Source organism: Papaver somniferum, chromosome 5 (assembly GCF_003573695.1).
Source record: "Papaver somniferum cultivar HN1 chromosome 5, ASM357369v1, whole genome shotgun sequence".
Classification (NCBI taxonomy): Eukaryota; Viridiplantae; Streptophyta; class Magnoliopsida; order Ranunculales; family Papaveraceae; genus Papaver; species Papaver somniferum.
This window is the reverse complement of record NC_039362.1, coordinates 158,258,869-158,284,836: the sequence shown is the minus strand read 5'-3', so window position 1 is coordinate 158,284,836 and position 25,968 is coordinate 158,258,869. Positions and strand designations below refer to the sequence as shown.

The window sequence follows — 25,968 nt, the reverse complement described above, 5'->3', positions numbered from 1 at the left end:
CGGTGTATCAATTGGTTCATGTTCACCTTGATTTATCAAAATACCGAACAAAACTCATAGGTATATCTGTGGGAGACAGATTTATCTATTCAATAGACTATTATGTGTGAGACAGATTGATTTATCAAGTCTTCGGTTTTGGGTCGAAGAAACTCTTAGTTGTGGGTGAGATCAGCTAAGGGAATCAAGTGCGTAGAATCCGGCGTGGTTCTATAGGTGTAAGGAACACGACCGTACCTTGATCAGTGTGAGATTGGTTAGGGCTCAACTACATTCTAGTCTGAAGTTAACTTGGAGTATGCTAGTGTCTGTAGCGGCTTAATATAGTGTGGTGTTCAAATCTGGACTAGGTCCCGGGATTTTTCTACATTTTCGGTTTCCTCGTTAACAAAATTTCTGGTGTCTGTGTTATTTCTTTTCCGCATTATTTTTCTATATAATTGAAATATCACAGGTTGTGCGTAAGTTCAATCAATTGTGAATCCAACCTTTGGTTGTTGATTATATTGATTGACACTTGGATATTGGTTTTTGATATTGTCCAAGTTATTTCTTATATTCAATCGGGCTCGCAAATTCCTATTTGTTGGATTGCGATTGAATTTAGAAATAGAGATGTAACTCTTGGATGTACTTTTATTAAGATTGAGTCTGACTGTCTAGTTGATTCTCTTGAAAGTATATTGGAGTTAGTCCATACGGATCGCTAAGCGAAATATTAGGTGTGGTTGTTGGACCCCCCGCTTTTTCATAACGGTTTGATTAACTTTTTATATTATGGGTTAGTTTTTGCTTTTGAAATTTATTTACTTTTACAAGAAAAGCTCCTTTTGAAAAGAAAAAAATTTTCCACCCGAGGTTAAATAATGTCATGTAGTTTTCTACTATCTAAAATTTCCTCAATGTGCGAACCTCATAGTTTTGGATTTAGTGTCAAAATCCTGTTTCCTTTTATGGGTAACGGTTCATGAATGGATCCAAGCTCACCACCAGCTTTATAAGGGTTTCAGTACGCGTACACTTCTTCTCCATCTCTTTGTCCGCGTACGTGAACAAGGGTGCTTTTAGGGTTCACGTATCATTTCCATCAAAACCGTTATTGGAGGTCTAAAAGAGGCAAAGACTTGTCATCATCTTCAAGGAGCATATCAAGTAAGATTTTCCTTTTCTTTTCTCTCAATTTTTAGGTTTCATGGGGAAAATCAATAATGATGACAAGAGTTCAAAGAAGATATCAAAAAATCATGTTTCATCTTCTCTTATGAATATGAACATACCAAGTGACCAAGACACTATTAGAATTATATTCATCAATAATTCTAGTAGTATCACTTTTGATTAGATTTCTTCTAGTGGATTCATACTAGAGAAGAAATTGGTAAAGGAAAGTGGTCATACAGAAGATTTGTTGTGTTTTGAGAAGTATAATCTTGGTAATATCTTTAACGGTCTTGGTGAAGGTTTTGACACTCTCACAAGAATCTTTTATGCTAACATTCATGATGTTAACCTTGATTCCTTAGAATTCAAAACTATGATAAATAGGAAAAGGATTCTTGTTGATAGAGAGTTGATTTCAAAGATTACCAAAATTCCATTGGGTAATCTTCGCTTTCCTAGACCAAGAGGAGAAAGGCCATCGTGTGAAACCATTTCCAATGGTCTTTGTGTCAAGAATGTTTATTGGATAGAAGGTAAGTTTCCTACCCATGTTCTTAGTCTTGCTTTAATGGTTTTCGGTAAACTTGGAATTTCTAATCTTTGTCCCTCCACAATTGAGAACTCTCGGTAGAGTCGTGAATTTTTGGAGTTGGTCTATTTCCTTGAATTGGGTGCTCAAAGTCTTGATATTTGGAATTCGTGAAGCCATACCCAACTATTTTCTTTGTAGTTGCGTGACCTGATCTTACTTGTTTTATCGTATTGAGTACTATCTTCTCTAAGATTAACTCGAGATTAATCTCTGATGGGTAAGATATAAAAGTAATCACAAAGCTCTTCGTCTGATTCTTTGTGATTCCACAATAACTTCTTCTACTACCATATAGTTAAGTTATTGTGAGGTGGTTGATATTTCTAGGATGCTCTTCGGGAGCATAAGACTGGATTATCAATTGGTTACTGTTCACCTTGATTTATCAAAAGATGGAACAAAAACTTCATAGGTACTTATGCATGAGACATTATCTATCTTAATAGACTTATCTGTGGGAGACAAATTTGTTTATAAGTCTTCGACTTTGGGTCGTAGCAACTCTTAGTTGTGGGTGACCTAAGGGAATCAAGTACGCAGAATCCGGCGTGGTCCAAGAGGCGTAAGGAACGCGACTATACCTTAATCGGTGTGAGACTTGGTTAGGGATCGACTACATTCCAGTCTGAAGTTAACTTTTAGTAGGCTAGTGTCTGTAGCGGCTTAATACAGTGTGATGTTCAAATCTGGGTCCCAGGGTTTTTCTGTATTTGCGGTTTCCTCGTTAACAAAACTACTGGTGTTTGTGTTATTTCTTTTCCACATTATACTTGTTTATATAATTGAAATATCACAGGTTGTGCGTAGTTCAATCAATTGGGAAATCCGACCTTGTTTGTTGGAGTGTAACTGATTGACACTTTTGTATTGGCCTTCGTTATTGTCCAAGTTATTTCTCATATCAATCGGGCTCACATATTTCTATCAGTTTGATTGCAGATTGTATTGAGAAATTGAGATATAACTCTTTGGTATATTTCTTGATTGAGCTCGCTTTATAAGCTGGTGCTCTCGGAATTATATTAAAGTTAGTCCATACATTGTCGAACGAATTATTTTGTGTGGTTGTTATACCCCCTCTTTTTCAGAATTTATATAGTTAAATCATTTTCAATGATAACTGCAATACTTGATGTTCATGAATAAATCTTTTGTGAATTGTTTTTCATGAGATTGTTCTATTTAACCATTTTTTTCTTCGTGGCATATCTCGTGATAATCTTCAAAAATTATGATTATGACTCTCATGTTGTTGCTTGAACAACTTAAGATGAATAATTTTGACGATCGGTTTCTTGCTTACATCTTGTGAGATTTGTTAAAATCCGAGGAAAATTGTTTCTAGCAAAAATATCGCCTATGTTGTTCTCTTTTGAGAATGTCGCTTACTTGAGATATCTTTGGGGAGTGTAGTAATGGAATTTAAGTGGAAAATTACACTTAATCTCTCTACAGTGAAAGAAAGAAAGTAAGTTGCGGAACTTGATAAAATCATCATCGATCATATGATTGAATTTTTGGTCTCAAGCTTTCTCCTAATGGCTTAATTCATGAGGAACCAAATTCCCATCACCTTTGTCAACTTTGTGATAAAAGGGGTGAGAAGTACTAATAATCTACTACTAATGACATATGTTTTTTCAAAGCATTATCTTAAGAGGGAGTGTATTAATTAATATGTGCAATCATCATCCTATCTAACAAAATAGACATGTAAAGACTGCGGGTGATAATATATCACAAATAAGAAATAAGAAGTAGTATCATTATATGTTTTAGAAAATATATTGTGTTTAAAAGTGATGAATGATATTCTCATTTGTATAACAACTATGTGCAAAATAAAAGTCATCAATACAAACTCTAAGGCGGAAAAGTGTCAACATTTGTTATATATCACTGTCGAATATTCAATCACGGAGAACCATAGAAGAAGAAAGTTGAGGACTAAAGAAATCAAGAAAGCATCATGGCGCTTATGCTGAAAGTAAGTTTGTAAAATTTCATACGTATTTCAAAAGTTTTGTCACCAAATTGGCAAAGGGGGATATTATTAGAGCGAATGCTCAATTGAACCTCTAGGCATTATGGCAAGTATGTTGTCAAATGTAGATGTTAGATTATTTTTTTAATTATTTATATCCTACTAAAGTTAGCTTAGATCTAGATTAGATCAGGTAATAAAATCGTAGGATCATCCAAGTTACTCCTGATGGTTACATATCGCACGAAGACATCATTTGAAGAAAATTATCAATGGTTAGTAATAAAGGCTGATTTTTCTTTAAGACTATTTTCTCTTCTTTCTATCTATCTATCACACAAAATTCGAATACTTTAGCAAATAGTCGAATTGAAAAGAAGGTCCCTGTCACAGACTAGCTGTTAGGCTAAAGTCTAGTGAAGTTTCGATGTCAAGCTCATGCTTATCACTTTTCCGAAACTAAAATCAAGTAAATATTCTCTCATAAGGTCTGAAATTATAGGCTCGCAAACATATAAAAGAAATTTGTTTGAAATCTCAATTTTATACTCACTAAATTTGCGAACTTATGTTTTAAGTTTGCAAACTTACAAGAGATCGAAACGTTCCTGAACTCGGCGTTTTCTTGAGTTCGTGAACCTATGATATGAGTTTACGAACCTAGTGAAGAGAGAAAGGTTCTTGAACTACTTGAGTTCGCGAAACTTAATTAGAAAATTTTCTCCTGACACTTTTTTAATTGAATTCGCGAACCTAAAATCTTAGCTTCATAAACCTAACAATGCAAAATGTCCCAAAATTCCTTTTGGATAGTTGTTATACTTTTCATATTTACTTTTTAACGCAAACCTTTCACATTCTTACAAATTGCTAATATTAGCTAATTCTTCTGCGAGAAAATTTATTTGCTCTTTCCAAGCATTGATCAAACTTGAGATACAAGTTTGAGTTTAAATTTAGATAGTTGAAACTTTGAGTGCACACGTCTAATTTTAGCAGTTTGAAGTTATCTTCAGAAATAATATACTAATGGTAATTGCTTAATGTTTAATTGTTTCGACACATCAAACTATGAAAATAACGCCAATGCAAGTAATTTCTAACCAAAGAAACAAACCTTTTATATTTAAGGACATAACCTAAACTTAACAACATTAAGAATTACTTAGGTTGCAAGAAAATTAATGCTTACTTCTAAGGTTGTGTTTGATAAGAGTTCACTACATGGAATTAGCCATATTTGTTCATTTATGAGAAAGAGATCTTGATTTCAAAAACCATTGATACTTGATGTTTTGGTATTTTCAATTTGATAATTTTTGTTGTAATATGGTTTTATCCATTAGTTGTAACGTCAAATGAGAATTTTCTGCAGTAATTGCTCAACTACCATGATCGTATAAATGGCACAACCTATGGGAATAACCACCGGTTTTAGTCGAGAAACATTGGTCACGCTTATGGCGGTGAAAAGAACAACACATATAATATAAAAAAGTTTGTTTAGAGTCACTCACAAAACCTAGTCAATTTCATCATTATATGGATCGAGATACTATGATACTTGTGGCATATGATCAACTAAATTAAAGAAGTTTGTTTAGAGTCAGACTCGCAAAACCTAGACAATTTCATAGCTAGTTGGATCGAGATACTATGTTTAGTTACCTAAAATCAGTGAAAGGCTAAAGTGGGATTCTAGGATTTCTGAAAGTGAGTTACGGGAGGTTGAGCAAGAACAACCTTCGCCTAAACCACGCACAGTGGCCGTTCAAAGGCTGCTTCAGTCACAGGAGAGATTATGGCTAGTCTTAGAGAGGGAAGCAGATTAAGAGAGATCAAATAATTCTAGGGTTTGAAGAAGAATTGCTCTGAGAGTTTATCAGAAAATTATGTTGTTAGCTTGGAGAAATAAATGACATATTTATAGTTGAATTCTCTAATATCAGGTCGGTGAAGATATGGATTGCTTGTCGTGCGGAACAATTTTCCCGTCTCTTTAGGAATACATAGAGAGATAAACTAAGCTAAGTTTATCTCGTTATTTCACCGCCTTTACTCTCTTTTGCGGAGAGAAATAGGTCGGGTATTTCTCACACATGCTATAAACCGCCAGACCAAAACCCTAATTGATATCCCCGTATTTGTGTTAAGCTGAGTCAGCCTTTGTGATGATATGTTGAGAGAAACAAATATTCTCTTTAGCCGAGTTGGCCAATATAGAGAGATATTCTCTGATTTGTGAGAATGACTAGGATGAGTCACGTGAAAAGACATGTAATGCCTCAAAAATCGTGTGTAGAGTGTAAGAGAAGCTGAGGTTGATCTCCCTCTCTCCATGGTCGGTCACATATGTCACATGGAGACCATATTATTGCTTTTGGGTCCCTTTGTTGAGCATGTGGAGCTCAAGGGAGCTTATCCACGTTTTTGGATATACATGTACAGTTCATGCCCAATTTACTAGCCGTGAGTGTGTTTGAGAAGCTGAGAAATAGGTTTGAGCCCTAGGTGAGACTTCTGCCTGAGTCTTATGCATGTATAAGACTCTTCATATGAGCTGCCCAACTCGGATAAGGCCATCCGAGGCTTGGCTGACGCGATTGAGGCTGTCAGAGATTCAGCCGACGCGAGTGAGGCTGTCAGAGATTTAACTGACGTGACTGAGGCAGTTTGAGACCTGGACGACGCGACTGAGGCCGTCTGAGACTTGGCCGACGCAACTAAGGCCGTCGGAGATTTGACCGACGTAATCAAGTCTCTTTGAAGTTAGCTGGGACATTTTCGGGAGAGAAAGGAAAGCTTGCACGCCTAATAATGTCTCAGCGATACTTCACTTCACTTATCTTTGACCTGCGTATCTTGCAGAGATGTGCTAGGAGTTAATTATGCCCATATTGTGGGGACGACATGACCAGTGTATCTCGAAAGGATGTTCTAGGAGTCTGTCAAAAAGGCCCAGAGGAAAAATAACCAGCATATCTCGCGGGGATGTCTTAAGAATTATTCGGAAGCCTCAGTAAGTCGAGTCAGAGCCTAGAGTAGACATGACTCGTGTATCTCGCGATGATGTAATATGAGTTAGTCATTGATCTCAAATAGAGTGAGTCGTGCTTACTGGAGACATGTATGTCTCCGCTCTGGGTCATAAGTCTGTCGGGGATGTTTTACGCATCTGCAGAGCCTATATGACCAACGGTATCTCATCGAGGATGTATACTAGGAATCGTGGCATCACAACCAGCTGCGCCTCGCGAAGACATGCTGGAATTGTAGCTGTTCTGACTCATAAATCTGCCGACAACATTTTACGCGTTACAGAACCTACATGACCAACAATATCTCGTCGAGGATGTGCGCTAGGAATCACGGCATCACGACCAACCAGTGTCTCGCGGGGACATATACTAGAAATCGTGGCTATGGGTGCCTTGAGGACCAAGGGATGAATCTCTCTCGTGAAACTTGAGCTTTGTCATATGGTCTTAAAACGACACTTTTGCGCCTTATCCAAATTTCACCATCTACGCTATGATACTTGCAGTTTATGATCAACTAAATCAAAGACCTACTACAATTGATTCTGCATCATGTGATCCACCGCATCTACTGAAAGGTCAACTAGGCGGATGCCCTAACAAATGTGGTAGCAGACTGAAGTCAACATGACTTGAAAAAATAGATATACATAGTTACGTGTTTTTTAAGACAATATGCAGTTGACGGCTCCAAAAATGTAACGTACCCACGCGTGATTTCTTTTTAGTTTAAATCAATATGAGATCTCGCTAAAAACTTGATCTCTTGGTAATAGTATTCGTCAGATTTTGAATGAATAATTAGGACGGATGATATCTAAATTAATTTGAAAAGAATTGTCTAATGTAGTGAATTCTAATGTTCTTACATAAAAGTGAGAAAAAGGTAATAGCTATAGATGAAATTGGAAAGTCGTACACAATAGTTGCAAAACATACGGCTTTTCAATAACTAAAAAGTATGACTATCAACAAGATCAGTGGCAGACCACTATGTGAGAGCACTACCTATGTGGCAAAGAAAAACAGACAAGCTGTATTAAAATTTTATATTTTTGGGTGCCAACAATTTGAGGCTCTAGGCAACAACCTAGCTGGCCTAGTCCATAAGACGGCTCTGTGATCCACCTCAGTTCCGCCTTCTCTCTCTCTTAACTTCTTCAGGGGAGCTTGTACTTAACACGTCCAAGGTAGAGACCATAAGCAGGTGCCGTAGCACTTGTGGCGGTAACTGTTTTTGCGTTCAAAATCCTTTCAACTGCAAATTTTCAATTTTATAATCTCAAGACTAAGTAAATTGAAAAAAAGAATGACCCGAAGGCATATAAGAAATTTTAACAGTAGAAGAAGATATATACCATCAGATGTTGTAATTTCCCCGGTACCCGCAGCTTTTAGAACACCTACTAGCAGTCTGACCTGCGAATCAATGTTCAACAGAACTAGCTTGAATGCAGGGCATACACGCAACACTCTCCCTTGAACTGAAGTACTCTCTTTTTCTTTTCTATTCTTTACCAATTGCTCTAAAGTGATATCTACAAATGAACCTGTTTAGAGAGAGAGAGAGAGAGAGACGAGACCTGGTGATAAAGGAAAGAACGAGCACGTGCCGTTATTACATAACAACGGTGTACTTTCCTTCGGCCAAATTCTTCACCAAATGCAGCATCAAATCCTCCAAGTTTATCCTTAATGGAAACCGAAACTTTGCAGGTCACATCAATCCCTGACGTACTGGAAGAGACAATTGGGTCTTGCTCCATGGGATTAGCTTGGTCCCTCTCCACCTTTGAGGGGAAGTATGGCGTAGAAGCAACTTCAGTAACACTAAGCTCAGTCAGAGTTTTTATCGGCGATTTTGCCTGTGAATCATTCAGATTGTATAAGCTTCATGAGATGTTTGGTAGTTAGCACACAAGCAAAAGGTGCAACAAAACTGAAAACAACACAATCTTCTTCAATTGGTAACACCATTAAATTACCAAACAGAAAATTTTATGTACTTCAAATAATAAATGAAATCTGAAAATTTCAGTCATGCCAAAGGTATACCTGACAGCCAGTTCCTCTGAATGAACTGAAATCGTGATCTCCAACAAGAACTCTGCAAGCTTTCTGCACGAAAAGCAATTGATCAAATAGGGTTTCAAGATGAAGCTTAATTACATATAGTACGTTTAAACTACCTGAATTGCTACAATATCTAGCTCCTCCTCAACATGCCACGCCCGGCCTCTTTCAAATGTTGATAAAGGCTCTGGACCTGACAGAATGCGGTAGAAGTACCTGCAAAAAAAGAATCGATACCATATCCATGAATTTCTGAACTACGGTATAGTATAGGTCGTGATAGATTTGTCAGCTTTGCAATAAGAAACATGCTTGAATAGTTTTCCCCTTTCAATGTTATTTAGTTAAAGCAGAGACTTCTCTAGCGTGACAGTAGAAGAATAAAAGAATAGTTAAGACTTGCCGAGTTGCAAATTAAGTACTTGACCTCCATTGCTGTACATAACTGGATAATCTCCAAATATAAAACTCTATGCATTCTAGTAAAATTTGCACTAATTATCCGATATGCTATATTGGATCGAAAACCATATTTTTAAGAACCAAGAAACTCCTACTTCAAAACATTCGATTGGTTTTAGTGAAAAGTCTTTCTAGCACCAAAAGACCGTGTCCTGGGGCTGGTAGGTTTGATCACGAAACACAGTGCAATCAGATTAAAGAGGAAAAGAGCCATGGTAAAGGAATTTTACTACCATACACATGCAAATGGTAATATGTTTACAAGTTCACATGTTTATGTGCCACATTACTAGTTCATTTATACTTGGTACATTTGGTTCAGAAGATACTCACGTGCGCTCAAGAGCTCTATGTCTAGCATGAAAATCAGCAGGGATACAACGAACATCAACCACCGCAACATCACCTTCGTATTTCTGCCATTAAACATAAGATTAAGAATATATAAGAGCAATGTAATATAATACTGGTATATACACGATATCCAATATAACTTCCACCAGATGAGTACAAAGAACACACCAGTAAGTAGTGGTTCACAGCATTTCTAACAACTTCAGGTTCATAAGGAGGTAACTGCATACAAAAGACAAGACAGATTATGATTTTTAATAGGACAGATGCTAATATCAAACCATGTATAACTGATAGCAAACACGATATAATGCATCTTTTGATGCAAAGAATAGTGTGGATATGTTAATTTCCGGCTTCAACTTGTTCAATGCTCAACTAATCCTCCAATTTTATTTTATTTTGAGAGAGAAAGGGAGATAATAGGAAATTGTATTTAGTTCTTTAACAGATGAACCTTAACATTTTAACCAACTTCAAAATTTATTATTTTTTCGTTTGAGCGAAAGTTCTCTCTCGCTCTCTTCTCCTCCACCTCTTCATCCTTTAATTTCCATCACCGCCGCTCTCATAACCAGCACGATGTCTGTCATCATCGTACATTACCAGACTCACAACTAGAATCTGTTGCACCTTTTCCACTAGTGCTTTTACCGTTCATTAATTTCTGCAAGTACTGAAACCACAAGCATCACTAGTTCACATCACTACCACACCAAACCAACAGAAGCACGAATTCTCCTTCTATTATCCAATAACTGTGAGTCTGACCAGTAACATTAACATGTAAGCTTTCCTTGGTTACCACACTACAGCTACCAAAATCAATTATAGCTATCATTACCACCTACCACCACCATATGGTCTGCATCTGTCTGACTTACGGACCTCATCAAGATTCACAACCACCACCATCTTTGTAATTCCCTTTCCACTTTCTTTACTTAATTTCTCTTTTATACGAGACATTCAAACATCCAAAAAAGAACATGGAGGAAATGGATTGGGAAATTCTTAAACAGGAAAATCTTCTTTGTCATTTTCCCTTATCCTTCGTATTTTTCCAATTTCCTTTCTTGTTCGTCTAATTTTTCTTACTCTATTAATGCGAAGCAAAGACAGTCAGTGCTGTAATGCTTATTATATTAGCAAACAAAAAGAGATACATAACCTTTCATCTATAAGAAAATTACCTATTACCAGCTCAGATCATTGCCATAAAAATAAATTGTCACATAGATAGAGCCGTAAAGGTTAATTAGATGACCAAGTACATTACCACTTCACCAGGCCTCCTTTTGCTTATTCGCTCAACATCTACATGGCAAACATTTGATAGTGCATGAACTCCAGCATCCTGCATTTTCAAAAATTGTAAATTGTGACTGTCTGAGTCATTGACGAATATGTGCTTGAATTGAGGATAAACAAAGATTATCAAATGAATTCAAATTTCAATTATGATTCACATCTACTTACCGTCCGACTAGAGGAAATGATTTTAACAGGTTGCCCGATAAATCTCCGGAAAGCCTCCTATAGGATCGATTATCAATCAACAAGCAATAGAAGAAAGCAAAAATTGATTTTTCATTAACTTTTATTACCTGCAAAGCACCAATGACAGTTCTACGAACGGCTTGTTGTTGAGAACCGAAGAATTTCCCACCATGATACTCAAATGCAACCAAATACCTTTGCATTCTAGGGTTATTATTAATGATCTGAGGTTTCTGTAATTCTTCTTCTTCTTCTTCTTCTTCTTCGTCACTAAATTGTATATCCTCTTCTTCTTCTTCTACTTCAACAGTTTTTGTAATCTTTGTTGGATTTTCAATAGATGATGATTCTGATTCAATTGAAAAACGCTTTTTCACTTCTTCACTGGGCATTTTTCCCGCCACCAAAACTGAACCTGCTCAAGGTATTTCCTCCCTTCACAAGTTCATTTTTAGGGCTTTCAGCCATGGCGTGTGATGTACTGAGAGTAAATAAAAAAATTAAAGGGACGTCATTGTCTTTTTGGATTTTAACTATGGGTAGTTTAGACTTTTCAAAAATAGACCTCAACTTTTCTTGCTACATAAACCAAAACTCGGTTTATAAGAAAAAACTGAGTCCGATCTTCTTCCATACTTCAAACTTGTTTCTCTCTACTTTCGTCTCAGCTCTCAAAAGCTTCATCGGAGCTTCAATTTACCAGGTAAATCTAAACATCTACGTCGTATTTTGTAAACCCTAGATATGATTCAGTCTTTTGATCTTTAAATCTTTTGGATCTAAAAAAATATATGTGACTTACATTGTTAGGGTTTATTCTAGCTTTAGTATGAATTTGTTCTGCTTGTATCTTGTTAGAATTGTGCTGTGGAATTTGTTGTTTTTTTTTTAGTATGAAGTTAGTTAATTGATTCAGTAGGTGAGCTTAGGGTTTTTGTGAAACCCTATTATATAGTGAACTATAGTTGATTTTGAATTTGGGGCTCTTATGTTTGGATTTGAATTCAATTGTTTAACTACGGTAGTTAGTTAATATTGTTAGATTGAAGAACTGTCTATGGTCTTTGTGGGTTAGTAATTACTTGTGGTTTAATTCAGTGTCAAGGGGTAGTTTAATCTAATTGAAAATGTATAAAGGTTACTGAAAGAGTCTGATGTACTAGGACTGGTGAACTAAGGATGGCATTATTATTTGCAATGTTTCTGTAGTGTATTTGCCTCAGATGAAAATTTGCTTGTCCTTTTCGCTTATCAAATCGTGCAACCTTGAATCATGGGAGTAGTGTTGCTTAATTTAGAAGATGATTACATCACCATTAAAGTATTTAAGTTTGAGTGGATGGAAGAATTGACTTAGTCTATTGTGCTTGGCTCACATCCTGTTTACGCGAAAGTTTCTAGATCAGCCAAGTTAACATTGTGTTGTCATGCGCTGAGACTGCAACTATTCTTAGCTTTAAGTGTTCCTCAGTTAAAAACAAGGGGTCAGGGTGCAAGCCTCGGGGGCAATGGTAAGCAATGCTTTCTCTGTTGAGCTGCAAAACTTTATCCTCGGGTAGCTAGGGGTGTAAGAATGATATAGCAATCCTAGTAAACCACAGCAATTCTATGCAAAAGTTTCAAGATGTGTGTACTTTACCATTTTTACAATTTTATCTGCAGCAATCATGTTGCATCGCGGCTGCAGCCAGAATGTGATTGTATGACAACCGTTGTAGTGTAATTTAGGTGTATGGTGTTTTTATGAAACATTCATTCAGACACTTTCTGTAGATTCTTAGAAATTGGTATCTTGATCTTCTTTGTATTATCTTTTATTCGTATGAGAAGAAGGTTTCTACCGAGATAGTAATTTGGTCGGTGGCCCTGCTAGCTTTGCCTGTCTGGCCTATTTGGGGTATCTTTTGTAGAATCCTAGGCTATTTTATGCAACATCCTCCGCAGCAACTCTGGTCCAATGACAACCTTAGATGTTAATATCTTACATCGTCTTAATCATTCCCATGCATATCGATAAACTATTGTTATTATCTTTCATATTCCTGTTCTTGTTTTAACTTCTTAATTTTTCCTTCTGCATTGATTTATTCTGGTACCTTATGTTGCCTACTGCGTTCTCTCTTCTCTAATAAAGTTCAGCAACTTGTCGATTCAAATTCCCCATAGTTTCTTTCTTGTGACACACAAATATTATTATGTCATTTAAGTATACATTTTGGTTTTCTTTTGCAGCTTTTATAACAATGTCTCGGAGATATGATAGTCGTACAACAATCTTCTCTCCAGAAGGCAGACTCTACCAAGTAGAGTACGCCATGGAGGCGATTGGGAATGCAGGGTCTGCCATCGGTGTATTGTCCAAGGATGGTGTGGTGCTAATTGGTGAAAAGAAGGTGACTTCCAAGCTCCTTCAAACCTCGAAAACCACTGAAAAAATGTACAAGATTGATGACCACGTAGCCTGTGCCGTGGCAGGAATTATGTCTGATGCCAATATCCTAATCAACACCGCCAGGGTAGCTGCCCAACGTTACACTTTCTCATACCAAGAGCCGATGCCTGTTGAGCAACTAGTCCAGTCTCTATGTGATACCAAGCAAGGATACACACAATTTGGTGGGCTCCGTCCTTTTGGTGTCTCATTTCTTTTTGCAGGTTGGGATAAAAATTATGGTTTCCAGCTCTATGCCAGTGATCCAAGTGGTAACTACAGTGGGTGGAAAGCTGCAGCAATAGGTGCAAACAATCAAGCTGCACAGTCGATGCTTAAGCAGGATTACAAAGATGAGATCACTAGAGAAGAAGCTGTTGAACTTGCCTTGAAGGTTCTAAGTAAGACCATGGACAGCACTAGCCTTACTTCAGAAAAGCTTGAACTGGCCGAGGTGTTCCTCTCTCCTACTGGAGAAGTAAAGTACCAAGTCCGTTCCTCTGAATCGCTCAGTGAGTTGTTGATCAAGGCTGGAGTTACTCAACCAGCAGCAGAGTCTTCTTAATTTGCATCTATTTTGGTGCAAGAAACTTCGATTGGGAACGTGTATTATGTTAATTGCTTTCTTTTGAAAACTTCCCAATGGGATTAGAACCTCATGTTGAAGATTTAGGTTTGGATTTTCTGTCGAACCAGTGATACATGAGAATGGAATTTTTTTGACTATAGGCAAATGCGTACTTCATATCTTCTCCATTATGGTCATATGATATTGCTGTCCAATGTATGATAATGTCATTTAATCCGGTTTCAAATTCTTGACCTGGGTACTAGGAAACTTAGGTTTTCTTTTTTTCTTAAACTTGTTCCACCTTTCAGTTTGCTCTGCTCCATAGACTCCTCAAAACTTTGTAGTTCTTTTTATGTGAAACAATCAGGCAATCACGCTCCGTGCTCTAGTTCCTTGAACCCTATTTTGCAAGATGTAGAAGAATTTGAAGAATTATGTAGCCAAAAGGCCAGCCAATGCAATTTGGAAGAATTTTGGGTTCTGAAAAAGAGTGCTATAAGGTGTAAATAAGTACAAAAGACATAGGAGAAACAATACAACGCATATGCCCAAAATAGAGCAACAGACAAACGGAATCTTTTGATCATCATCCAATTCCTATCTTCTTCTGCTACTCATACCACCTGGACTGTGTAGTACTTAACAATGGCAGGTTTTTAGAGAGGGAGGGCGAGTGCGACAGGGAGAAATATTTTCTCCGCCTTTGTTAATTAGGTCCAATATCTAGCTATGAACAACATAAACTAAGGGAAGAAGAAAGTAGAACTAGAAAGAGATAGAGAAAGATGGCGTATTCGTTGAATATGTCAGTCGTATCAGTTCCTAAGCCAACTACAACTCAAACTTATTCTTCAAATTCTACTACTAAATCAATCACTAATTTCAGTTCAACATTATCGTCTTCTTCAAATATTTCTAGGGTTTCTCTTTCTTCTGACTTAAATCGCCGTTCTTCTGTCTCTGTGTTGCGGAATAAATCTTCATCATCGGCCGTTTCGGTATGTAATTTCATTAATTTTACAATTTTGTTTCAGGAGTTATTGAATTTTGTGAAGGTTGGACTTTCTGAAAACAGTGATAAATTCTTTAGCTGCCATGTATTAATGTATGAGTTGAAATATAGAACTTAATCAATTTCTTTTACCTTTTATCCTGTAATTTACATTCAGAATCAATTACCCCTTAACTAGTCATGCACTTGTACAATGCGCGTTCCGATAATGTATAGATTGATCTTGACTGACATGATAGGTAGGGCATACTCCCAAGAAGATAGGTTAGGTCATTTCTACCTGGACTAATGGAAGGGGAGGAGATGACTTTCTCAAGTAGAGCATGATGGGAACCTAAGAAAATGTTTGTTGTTTGCGAGGGATAGGCTCAAATGGGTTAAACTGCTAATCTGTAACCTTGTTGGATATCTTGGAGTTAGGTGATATTGTTAGGTCAACTAGATTAAAAACATAGATTAAAAACTTTTGAGTTTGAACCTCACACGACAGCATATGTTAGAATGAAACAAGATGCATCCATGTCTGTGGATTATCTTGGTTGTCTGAAGCGGAATTTCATTGTTCTTACCAATCGAAATACAAAAATAATATAAAAATGTAACTAGCGTAAAAGACAACTAGTAGATTTAAAGTCCCAGTTAGATGTAATTCATCATCCAAAGAAGAGAAAGGAAGCTCCAAAATATGGTCTTCAGTTCTTCTGTCATGATGGTAAGAGAGGGGGTTATTTACAGAAATTTAGCATCCTACTAGCATGGCGTGTGGTCCGTTAATTAACTATATAGCTTTGTGTTTGTTTTTGTTATGTAAGTGATCCTTAAATAAACTCATAACTACTCTTAATGTGGTTTACTACTTTATCATGTAGATTATGGCAGCTGCAAAATCGAAGCCAGAGCCTCTTAGGATTATGATATCTGGCGCTCCTGCATCAGGAAAAGGAACTCAATGTGAGCTTATCACCAAGAAAGTAAGTTGAAATTTTCAATAAGTGTTCCATGCTTTTCCTATTTTGTGGTATACCATGCAACGCTAGGAGGAATTGTTGGTGTCGCATATTATTATAATCATGTGCAAATTACAGAAACTTGTAGTACACTGCTTTGGGAATTAAATACTTACAAGTATAATGGCATGTGTTTATAACATTTAGGACCATGTGATTATGACTCATGGAAGTCCTGATCTTAATCAACATAAAATTTATCATTAGATTATTTGCATGTGATCACAGACAGATGAACATACCCTGACAAACTTGAAACAGCGATTGAGACAGTCTTACAGAAGTGACTTGTATAAAAGGTCTACCCATACTATAACACCTCACGTCCTAAGTAAACCATCATGTTGAATATCCATGTGATTGTTGCACACGGTCTAACAGTTATGAAATTCAAGGGACCAATGTTGTCCTGATTGAGACCTTCATTATTCAAGCAAAACAGATGTTGCTCTTGCTTTTGTAAGGATTCAGGAGCTTTACTAGATGGTGAACACCATATGGAAGTTTTAACAAGTTTTCAGGATTGCGTTAGACTTGACAGTTATTAAAACTTAATGAAGTTTTAACAAGTTTTCGAAATTGATATTTGTAAATTCCAAATATCAATTTCGATGATTTTCAAAAAACCATTTTCTTATTAATTTGCATATGATGTTAGATATAATCATATAAGCTGTAATTATTTGAGAATGGGACTGTTTGCGTAGTATCTTTCAGTAGATTTACGTATCTGGATGGTATGAAGCTTGTTCCCTCCTTCCAGGATATACCCTCTTCCTTTTACATGTTTTGAGTAGGTATGTGAATATCACGTGTAAGGGACTGTTTGCGTTATGAATGTTTTCATGTTAAAATTCCCCCTAAGGAGGAACAGATTAAATCAAGTCATCCTTATATGTGCAGTATGGATTGGTGCATATTGCTGCTGGAGATTTATTAAGGGCTGAAGTTGCAGCCGGAAGTGAAAATGGAAAGCGAGCCAAAGAATGTATGGAGAAAGGACAGCTGGTCCCTGATGAGATAGTTGTTATGGTACAGTTTTTTAGTCCCAATTTCTCTCTGTTTTACTAATATCTTGATTCTGTGGTTCGTTTTCACCGACTTCTTTTGTATTTTCTAGATGGTTAAGGAACGACTATTTCGACCAGATTCACAAGAAAATGGCTGGCTTTTGGACGGATATCCCAGGAGTTTGTCTCAAGCAATGGCACTTGAGGACTTCGGAATTCGGCCAGACCTTTTCATTCTTCTAGACGTAAGATTACTCCTCCTGTGATAATACTGATCTACATTGCCAATAGAAGAAGAGATAAACACACATGCCCTTGTAAATGTGATGCTGGCAGGTTCCTGAGGAGATTTTGGTCGAAAGAGTGGTTGGTCGAAGACTTGATCCAGTTACAGGAAAGATATACCACTTAAAGTACGCTCCTCCTGAAACTGATGAAATTGCTGCTAGGCTTACTCAACGCTTTGATGATACAGAAGAAAAAGTACGTAAAATTCTCTGTTTAGTTCCTTGCACATCTCAGAATTCTAACATGCTCTTTGAATCTTTGATTATAGTTTCAATTTATCTCCATCTGTTAAGAGGTCCTCACCGACAGGTGCAATTCACGCTTGGATTACGTTTAACCAAGGCACTTACATGTGCAGAATCCCTGTTGTAGGCTCTACAGTTTTGTTTATATCAGCTGTGACTAAATGCATGACTGCTTGTTTCTTCTTTGGCTTTGAAGGTAAAATTGCGCTTGGGCACTCATCATCAGAACGTGGAAGCTGTACTTGCGGCATATGAAGATATAACAATCAAGGTGTGTGAAATATAACGTTTTTCCTTCTATTTCCCTGTCTTTCTGTTTTCGTCACTTTTGATAATTTAGTTGTTTTACACTAGGTCAGCCAAAGATGTGCTGCCTAACTTGTGACTTAGTTAATCTTTGTTTTTATCTAACCACGAAACTACTAGATGTTGGGTACACAGTTAAGAATGAACTGATTTTTGTTGATCCATGTGATACTAAAGTTAGAACATTGAAAAAAGTCAGGTTTTTATGGGATCCCGAATCATCCCCATAGTTTTACAAAGAAATCAACTGTCACCCACTTATTCATTGGATCTCGTATATTCCAGAGGAATCTTACCCCAATCTACTCGCTTATTGATATCAGGTCAAGGGAGATGGTCCCAAAGAGGAGGTTTTTGCCAAGATAGACAGCGCACTGTCAGAACTTGAGCAAAAGAGAATTAGTCCTGTGTCAACAAATGTATGATTTCTTAACAGTGTTGTCTTTTACTCAGCTATGTCAAGGATGAAGCTTCCTGCTTACCTTCATGGGGTATTACTATCTGATTAAGTCCTTGCTCCAGCTGAAGCCAAAAGATTGTACAATACTTTCTTTTTAGGTAGTCATGATGTTAACAAGGCTATTCAATATTCTTTCTGTTGAGAATGCAAATATTTACACAAAATCAATTGTTTAATGTTATATTGTATTGCAAGCATATTATTGTTTTAGTAAAAGTATTTTGTTTGAGTAGGGCCAAAGGCAAATTCAATGTAATGAATATATCAGCAAACAAAAAAGTAATCAAATAGAACAGTTTGTGTGTTTGTACTTTGTACCATTGAAATTAACTCGGATGAAGTTCATACTATTTCGTATAAAATCATGACTAGCGGATGAGGTTTGGACGGTATTGTCAGTTGTTATGATGATTTTCATGAACAATGCTAAATCAAAAGGACAAACTTGGAACATTGTCTAATCTCAACTCCAGTCCCTTCAGTTCTCAGCTGGTAACGAATTGGAGAACAAACTTGGAACATTGTCTAATCACACTACCCAGTCTCTCAACTCCAGTCCCTTCGGTACTCAGCTGGTAACAAATGCTTGACAACTAGAAGTTGAAATGCTTTGCTTTTGAAGCAAGTTTTTTTAGAAGTTGAAAGCAAAAAAAAAAAATTTGCTTCACAAACCAGTTACTATCTCCGTTTCTGGAAAAGTGTTATTTTCACTTTTCCAGAAACGGAGGGAGTATGTTTTTTAATTTTTGGAAGTGATTCTGAAATTTGAATCCAACATGACTTTCCAATTTTTTTATTTTTTTTTGATGCAAACAATAATTTGATACTTTAACACTATCACGCTGAATAATATCTAACAAGAAAGTTGGAGGATCTCTTAGCCAAGTGCTGGAGATACCTTCTTTACGAGCAAATTTTGATAATTCATCATCACACTTATTAGTTAATCGATCTGTGTGCACACAAGACCAACTCTCAAAAAAAAAAAGTAAAAGAAAAGAAATTTCTTCAACAATGCCTCTATGCTCCCATGGAACTTCAGCTTCCTTTCCCTGGATTTCCTTGACTAACCGTTGGTAGTCTGTTTCGACAATAATCTTACGAAGTTTCAGTTGCAAACCCATCTTAATAGAATCCAGTTGCTCAGATCCATAAGCTCCATTGAAGATTACACTCTTTGGGGCTATATGCGCACCTGCAGAGTTTCTAAATATCAGTCCAAATCTTTCGGCACATGAAATATGACAAAATGAAGCATCAGGGTTAACATTAACAGCATTTAAATCAGGGGGTGGCCATTTAGGGATGACTGTAACCCTAGCTGAGTTGTTTCTAGATTTTATGGCCGAAGACATATCATTGAGGAAGTCATTTATGCAGTGTAATGATTGTTGAGGAGAGCTGAATTTGTCGTTGAAGACTGCACAGTTATTTAGCACGGTGTAATGATTTTTTCCACCAGGTTTTTGTCAGGTCCATTGATCCATGTCGAAATCCATTCTTTTGGGTTCACTACAAGAAAATCTATCTATTGCTATACTATGTATTGCCACATCTTCAATAAAGGTGTTGCAAAAGCAAATTTATAGCCACAGTTCAGCTGCAGCTAAAAGATATAATTTACTGCTGCAAAATGAAACTTTTGCCACACAACTGTAGCAACAATATGAAAAGAGTGTGGCAAAAAGTATAATCTCTTGCTGCAGCAATAAAGATTAGGTGTTGCAATAGACTTCTTGCTACATAGATTATTGCGACGCTAGTAGGGTTTATGCCATAACCATTGGGTGCTGCAATAAGTTAAGTTTCTTGTAGTGGTTGTTCCATTATTGGTTAGGGAGGATGTATAGCACAGTGTAATGATTTTTTCCATTGAAGACTGCACAGTTGTTTAGCACAGTGTAATGATTTTTTCCACCAGGTTTCTGTCAAGTCCATTGATCCATGTCGAAGTCCATTCTTTTGGGTTGTTCCATTGTTGATTAGGGAGGATGTATAGCCTGCCCCAAACCAAACCGATTTAGCATATGGACACTTTGAAAGGATATGCATAGTTGTTTCAGTGTGGACCTTGCACTTGCGACATATTACAATATCCTGACAAATTATTTTACTCATTCTCTACTTATAACAAATAATGTCCTTAGTGCACTTCCAGATGAAAAGTCTTATTCTTGGAATACGGTCAATATCCCATATTTGCTTCCAAATATTAGTACTTGTAATAGCTGCATGTACCTCCACATTATGATATTTGTTTTTGTAGAGTACTTGATAGGTAGACTTGACTGTGAATTTACCTCCCTTTGTTTTTGTCCAAATTAGCTTATCCTCACTATTTAAAGAATTCTCATATGAAGTATATTTGTCATTGTTTTCTGATTAAATAGCTGAGAGATAATATCATGTTTCCATACCTTTTTGTCTTGATAAATGAGGTCAGAGACATAAGTATAACCACCGGGATTGATTTCGGTACTAATTGGAGAAAATGGATCATCAGTATTAAAAACCCACTTGTCTTGCCATATTAAGATAATAAGATTTGTTTACCACTACCCATGGGCCAGAAGCTATACTTATATATGAATCCCAATGTAGAACTGATGATCTTCCAAGACCTTGTTGAGTCTGTATTTTTAGGGGCATGAAGAGCAATTTAGTGTTTTGAAATACTTAGCTTGAAGTGAGCCACCCCATAAAAAAATTTAACTGTGCAGAGTCTCCAAGCAGATTTTTCTAATAAATCTTGATTAAAGAGGCGCAACCTGACTTTCCAATACAAGTAAGTTAAAAGAGGTAAAATGTTTGTATCATTTACATGGGTGCCACTTAGTATGGTTAGCATTATCTGTTACCTGAGTTTGTTTTACTTGTGGTTTTGTTTCTGAGTGAATTGCAACAGCTGGTAGTCTGTCATGTGACGCTCTTTGAGTCGGCGTTTATTAAAGATATGGTTAATGGTCTCAATAAGATGGCGGAAATCCAAGTGGTTGGGTTTTAAAATGTGAGAGATATTCACTTAGATGGTTTCATATTCATGATGTTGATGAATCTCATAAGGTACATTTGGCTTTCATTCACTTAGATGGTAAGGATGACAAATCAGAATTATTTGTCCGATAAGGTTTGTAAGAGATTTGAGAACCCAGTTACAATTGTGTGGGTTGTTTCAATAAGCTTGCTCAAATTGCTATTGTTGAAGAATATTTTGATCAGTTTGAAGCCACTAAAGCATTAATGTTAAGAAAGAAAAAGTTTCTTACATAAGAATACTTGGTGTTGAGTTTCATCAGTAGATTTAAAGAGAAAATTAGAAACTCGGTATTGATGTTCAATCGCACTACACTTTTCCAAGCTTTTTTCTCTACGAGAGTGCAAGAGCAAACCAATTTTTTATAACAAAAACAAAATTCAGTAAATCTATTAGTGAATCCTTCACCAACTCATTTTCAACCGCTAGACCTTTCTCTCACCCAAATTTACTTCCCAAACCCATTATCATTGCACCGATTATCCAAAAGTACAATCAATTCACTAGCCACACTAGTCCCCCACTCCCACGAATTAAAAGACTTAATCAAGAGCATGTAACGCTGAGAAGGGGAAATGGTTTACGCTATAATTATGATGAGGTTTACAAGTCTGGACACTTTTGTAGGAGGAAAAAGTTGTTTACGGTGGTTGCAGAACATGCAGGTGAAGGAAATACTTCTGTTGAAGAATAAATGTCAACAACGGAGGTTATATCATCAGTTGTTTTAGATATAGAGGTATCTCTGGGTGCTCTTACTGGGAATGTAAATGATGACACAATCAGGGTACCAGGAATGATCAATAAGCAGACTATTTATGTTCTCATTGACATAGCTAACACTCATAGATTTATTGATTATACTTTACCTTAAAAAATTAAACTTTGTTATACAACCTACAACTCACATGTTGGTGACAGTAGTTAACGGAGAGATAACTGTCACTATTGGAATTTACTCTGAGATGCAATGGAGTATGTGGAACATATCATCAGTGGAGATTTCAGTTTTCTACTTCTTGGTGGATGTGACATAGTTCTAGGAGCTGACATGTCAAGATAATTATATGATATCATGTTTAATTTGTCCAAACTCAACCTCTCTTTCAAGCATAATGGACATAAGGTTAGAATTATTGGTGGTTCAGACAAATCCTCGTCCATGATGATGAGTAGCAATGCTGTGTGGGGATATTTTTAAGAAGAATACTTATGGTATTATCGGTTAGTTGTGCGCCATATGTCCTTTATACACGACTTCCATTTTTATACCCATTTCTCAAATTCTTTAATACATCAAGACGTGTTTGAGGGACACACAATTTCCTCCACCAATAAGCTTAGACCATACAATATCATTGAATCCTAACTCAGAGCCAACTAACCAGAGACTATATAAATTTCCCTACATCCAGAAGTCGAAGGAAGGGGAACTTGTGTAGAAAATGTTGACTTTTGACATCATAGAACCATGCTAGTGAAGAAAAATGACGATATATGGAGATTTTGTATGAACTACAGAAAATTGAACCACATAGTTATCCAGGACAAATTTCTAATTTTTTATTATAGATGAGTTACTTGATGAACTGCATGGAGCTAGCGTGTTTTCCAATATAGATTTGAGGTGTGGATATCATCAAATTAGAGTCAGCATACAATACATATACAAGACTGCTTTTAAAATTCATCAAGGACATTATGAGTTCAAAATAATGCTAATTGGCCTCTCCAATACTCCTGTCATTTTCCAAACACCCGTGAATGAAATTTTACAACCGTATTTAAGGAAATTCATCCTTGTGTTATTTGATGATATTTTGGTTTACAACCCTTCATTATCAAATCACCTTGAATATTTAAATATCGTTTATCCTTTCTCAAAGCCCGAAAATCGTTTACCAAACTATCTACGCGTTGGTTTGGTCAATCATATCTTAAAAATTTAGATAACATCATCACTCTATAGGGAGTAATAACTGAAAGCTACAAGATTTTCAGTATGGAGGAATGCCCAATTCCAACAACCATCAAGAAGCTTAGGGATTTCATTGGACTCAAATGGTACTACATGAAACTTGTGAAAGACCATGTTACTACGGTGTTAAATGAGTTGCTAAGGAAGAATGCATTCAAATGGAGTGAAGATGCAACAAATTATTTTAACCAACTCAAGAAAGCTATGTCCAGCACACCGGTCTTGGCTTTACGTACCAAAGTTTACAAAAAAATATATTTTTATAAGAAAAAATTGTCTTTGTAGATAATGCATCCGCTTTATAACAACTGATACTTTTCCCGCTAGCTCCCTTTTATAAGTACACATGTCTATTGGCTCTTGCTTTTGGTCACAATAGCTTGTTAAAGTAGGTTATATGTCTGCTTCTTGGACCAAAATAACTCCCACCTTAGAGTCACATGCATATGTTTCCACAATTAATCATTGGAGCATAAAATATTTTTCGGAACATAAGATCCCTGCAGTCTTACAATATAAATGGTTGATGAAGCTCTCGGGCTTCGAATTATGAAATTAGATATAAGAGAGGTGCAACCAATAAGTTTGTTGATGCTCTCTTAGGGAAACCCTATGCTGACCTTGAATGCAACTTTTTGGTCTTATCCAAACAAACTTGGTTACTAGACATAATTCAAAGTTACACCAATGGAACTAGGGCTCAACACAAAACTTCTAATTTCCTAGTTACTTCTCTCCCCCACATCTATGAATCACTTTACTTATTAAGAAGAGATACTTAAATACAAAAACAAAACTCATGTGGGTGTTGTAATGATTGAATTTTCATCGGTATTGTCCCAACTTAGCCATGCGGTTATCCGGCAGTGTGGGGTTTTCAATGGGCATCGTTGTGATCATCCAACGAAAGATTTCCAGGAGGTCACCCATTCATGTATTACTCCCATCCGAGCGCACTTAACTGCAAATTTTTTTGCCAACTATAGAGCCAATTGTGCTGAAAAGACCTCGGTATTAGGAAAGGACGAACCATTACCTATATTTCATTCGCGAACCTTTCCTGCCTAATCGGGATATTATATACCGCCATCTTAATTTGGAGTCATCATTGACTCTGGAATATATTCAATCCCAGATATCAGACGTACATCGCCACTTATATATGGGACCAGTACCCGACACAACCCGTCCATCGTACTTTCTCACCCACGACATGTGACCCATCATTGACTCGGATACCATTTGTAATGAATCGGCCCTCGACCGATACTATACCCACTGCGGTCATCCAGAAGTGTTAGATTTTTTTACGTGCGCCACCGGGGTCATCCGACAACAGCTTCCCGGAAGATCACCTATCCCTGAATTACTCTCGCATGAGCACGCTTAACTGCGAACTTTTTTGCTATCTCTAAAGCCAATTACACTGAAAAGGCATCGATATTAAATAAGGACAAACCATTACTTATATCCATTCGTTGCCCTACATGCCAAATACAGATACAACTATTTTGGATTAAATCCATTCTTCACATATAAGGGGCACTCTGATATCCAGGACACCTATGTTAGAGCAAAAACTTACTTTTATTAGCCATGAATGAAGAATGAAACTCCATGGTTTGTATTTGCTTGTGATGTACACCAAAGGAATAAGGTTACATCAATTTTCAATTGTTTTCTTCATCCCTTAATTACCAGTATCAGATCAACCTTGGTAGCACATTTCTATGGACTTCCTGCAAAACACACTTTAGTTAGGGATTCCAATTTCATCTATTTTGTCCTAAAATAGTGGCTTACGAAGTGCAAGACACTTTAGAATTTGCTTCAAAATACCTACTCCGTCATGTTTTTTCGGATGTCCAAGCAGTTTCTCATTCATCAGTTCCAAATGTAGAGACTTCGAACTTAGCAAGTGTATTACGTTCATCCCTCAAAGAAACAACCCCGCCAGCGTTATCGAATATCAGTACCATGGTCACAATACTTAAACTCAAATTTTCATTTTCAATTTACTACATTCCGCTACTACCTATTATTGTATGTCGATTTACTGCCGCTAAATGGACTTTTACCAATTTCTGTTATGTTCTTTAGAATTTCGACATTAATTACTTTTATTAGGAAACAAAATAATTTTATATAACAATTGATTTGTTTCCATAAAATAAGCCAAATGCATCATTTCCTTCATTTTGATAATACATTTGATAATGTTTGAACATATTTTATGAATGTATAGGTGGCTCCCAAACTGCTGCTGGCATTTATGGTTTATAACGTATCGCAGATTTCTTATATGCAATCAAACTGTATATTCTTCTCTAATTACATGGATGGAAATCAAAGTGTATCGATATATTCAAATACTACATGTGTTGACGATAAGGAAAGTGTTGCATGTACTTCATACAACTTGTATAAGCAACCCATAAATAAAAACACAGGTGAACCATATA

General features: G+C 36.6%; 3 protein-coding genes across 3 annotated transcripts; 2 read left to right on the top strand and 1 right to left on the bottom strand.

The window, feature by feature from the left end:
* Positions 1-7,601: 7,601 nt before the first annotated feature.
* LOC113283368 (tRNA pseudouridine synthase A-like) lies at positions 7,602-11,623 on the bottom strand. The gene is made up of 10 exons (XM_026532601.1): positions 11,272-11,623; positions 11,144-11,200; positions 10,944-11,021; positions 9,833-9,886; positions 9,644-9,726; positions 8,965-9,064; positions 8,831-8,893; positions 8,359-8,640; positions 8,134-8,194; positions 7,602-8,033 (listed from the first exon to the last, which is right to left on the bottom strand). The coding sequence occupies exons 1-10, from the start codon at positions 11,554-11,556 to the stop codon at positions 7,936-7,938; spliced, it is 1,161 nt and encodes a 386-aa protein (XP_026388386.1). The 5' UTR covers positions 11,557-11,623; the 3' UTR covers positions 7,602-7,935.
* Positions 11,624-11,787: 164 nt separating this feature from the next.
* Positions 11,788-14,349, top strand: LOC113283367 (proteasome subunit alpha type-4). The gene is made up of 2 exons (XM_026532600.1): positions 11,788-11,867; positions 13,397-14,349. Exon 2 carries the CDS (start codon positions 13,408-13,410, stop codon positions 14,158-14,160), a length of 753 nt encoding a protein of 250 aa, XP_026388385.1. The 5' UTR covers positions 11,788-11,867; positions 13,397-13,407; the 3' UTR covers positions 14,161-14,349.
* A 314-nt stretch (positions 14,350-14,663) lies between these two features.
* LOC113283366 (adenylate kinase, chloroplastic-like) lies at positions 14,664-18,807 on the top strand. The gene is made up of 7 exons (XM_026532598.1): positions 14,664-15,164; positions 16,048-16,149; positions 17,089-17,217; positions 17,306-17,440; positions 17,532-17,678; positions 17,925-17,999; positions 18,358-18,807. The coding sequence occupies exons 1-7, from the start codon at positions 14,952-14,954 to the stop codon at positions 18,457-18,459; spliced, it is 903 nt and encodes a 300-aa protein (XP_026388383.1). The 5' UTR covers positions 14,664-14,951; the 3' UTR covers positions 18,460-18,807.
* Positions 18,808-25,968: the final 7,161 nt, after the last annotated feature.

Coding starts and splice junctions, on each gene's coding strand:
- LOC113283368 (XM_026532601.1), bottom strand. CDS start 11,556: ATGCCCAGTGAAGAAGTGAAAAAGCGTTTTTCAATTGAATCAGAATCA. Junction 11,022..11,143: donor TCATTTCCTCTAGTCGGACG/GTAAGTAGATGT, acceptor TTGAAAATGCAG/GATGCTGGAGTTCATGCACT. Junction 8,894..8,964: donor TAGATATTGTAGCAATTCAG/GTAGTTTAAACG, acceptor CTTTTCGTGCAG/AAAGCTTGCAGAGTTCTTGT.
- LOC113283367 (XM_026532600.1), top strand. CDS start 13,408: ATGTCTCGGAGATATGATAGTCGTACAACAATCTTCTCTCCAGAAGGC.
- LOC113283366 (XM_026532598.1), top strand. CDS start 14,952: ATGGCGTATTCGTTGAATATGTCAGTCGTATCAGTTCCTAAGCCAACT. Junction 15,165..16,047: donor CTTCATCATCGGCCGTTTCG/GTATGTAATTTC, acceptor TTTATCATGTAG/ATTATGGCAGCTGCAAAATC. Junction 17,679..17,924: donor TTGATGATACAGAAGAAAAA/GTACGTAAAATT, acceptor TTGGCTTTGAAG/GTAAAATTGCGCTTGGGCAC.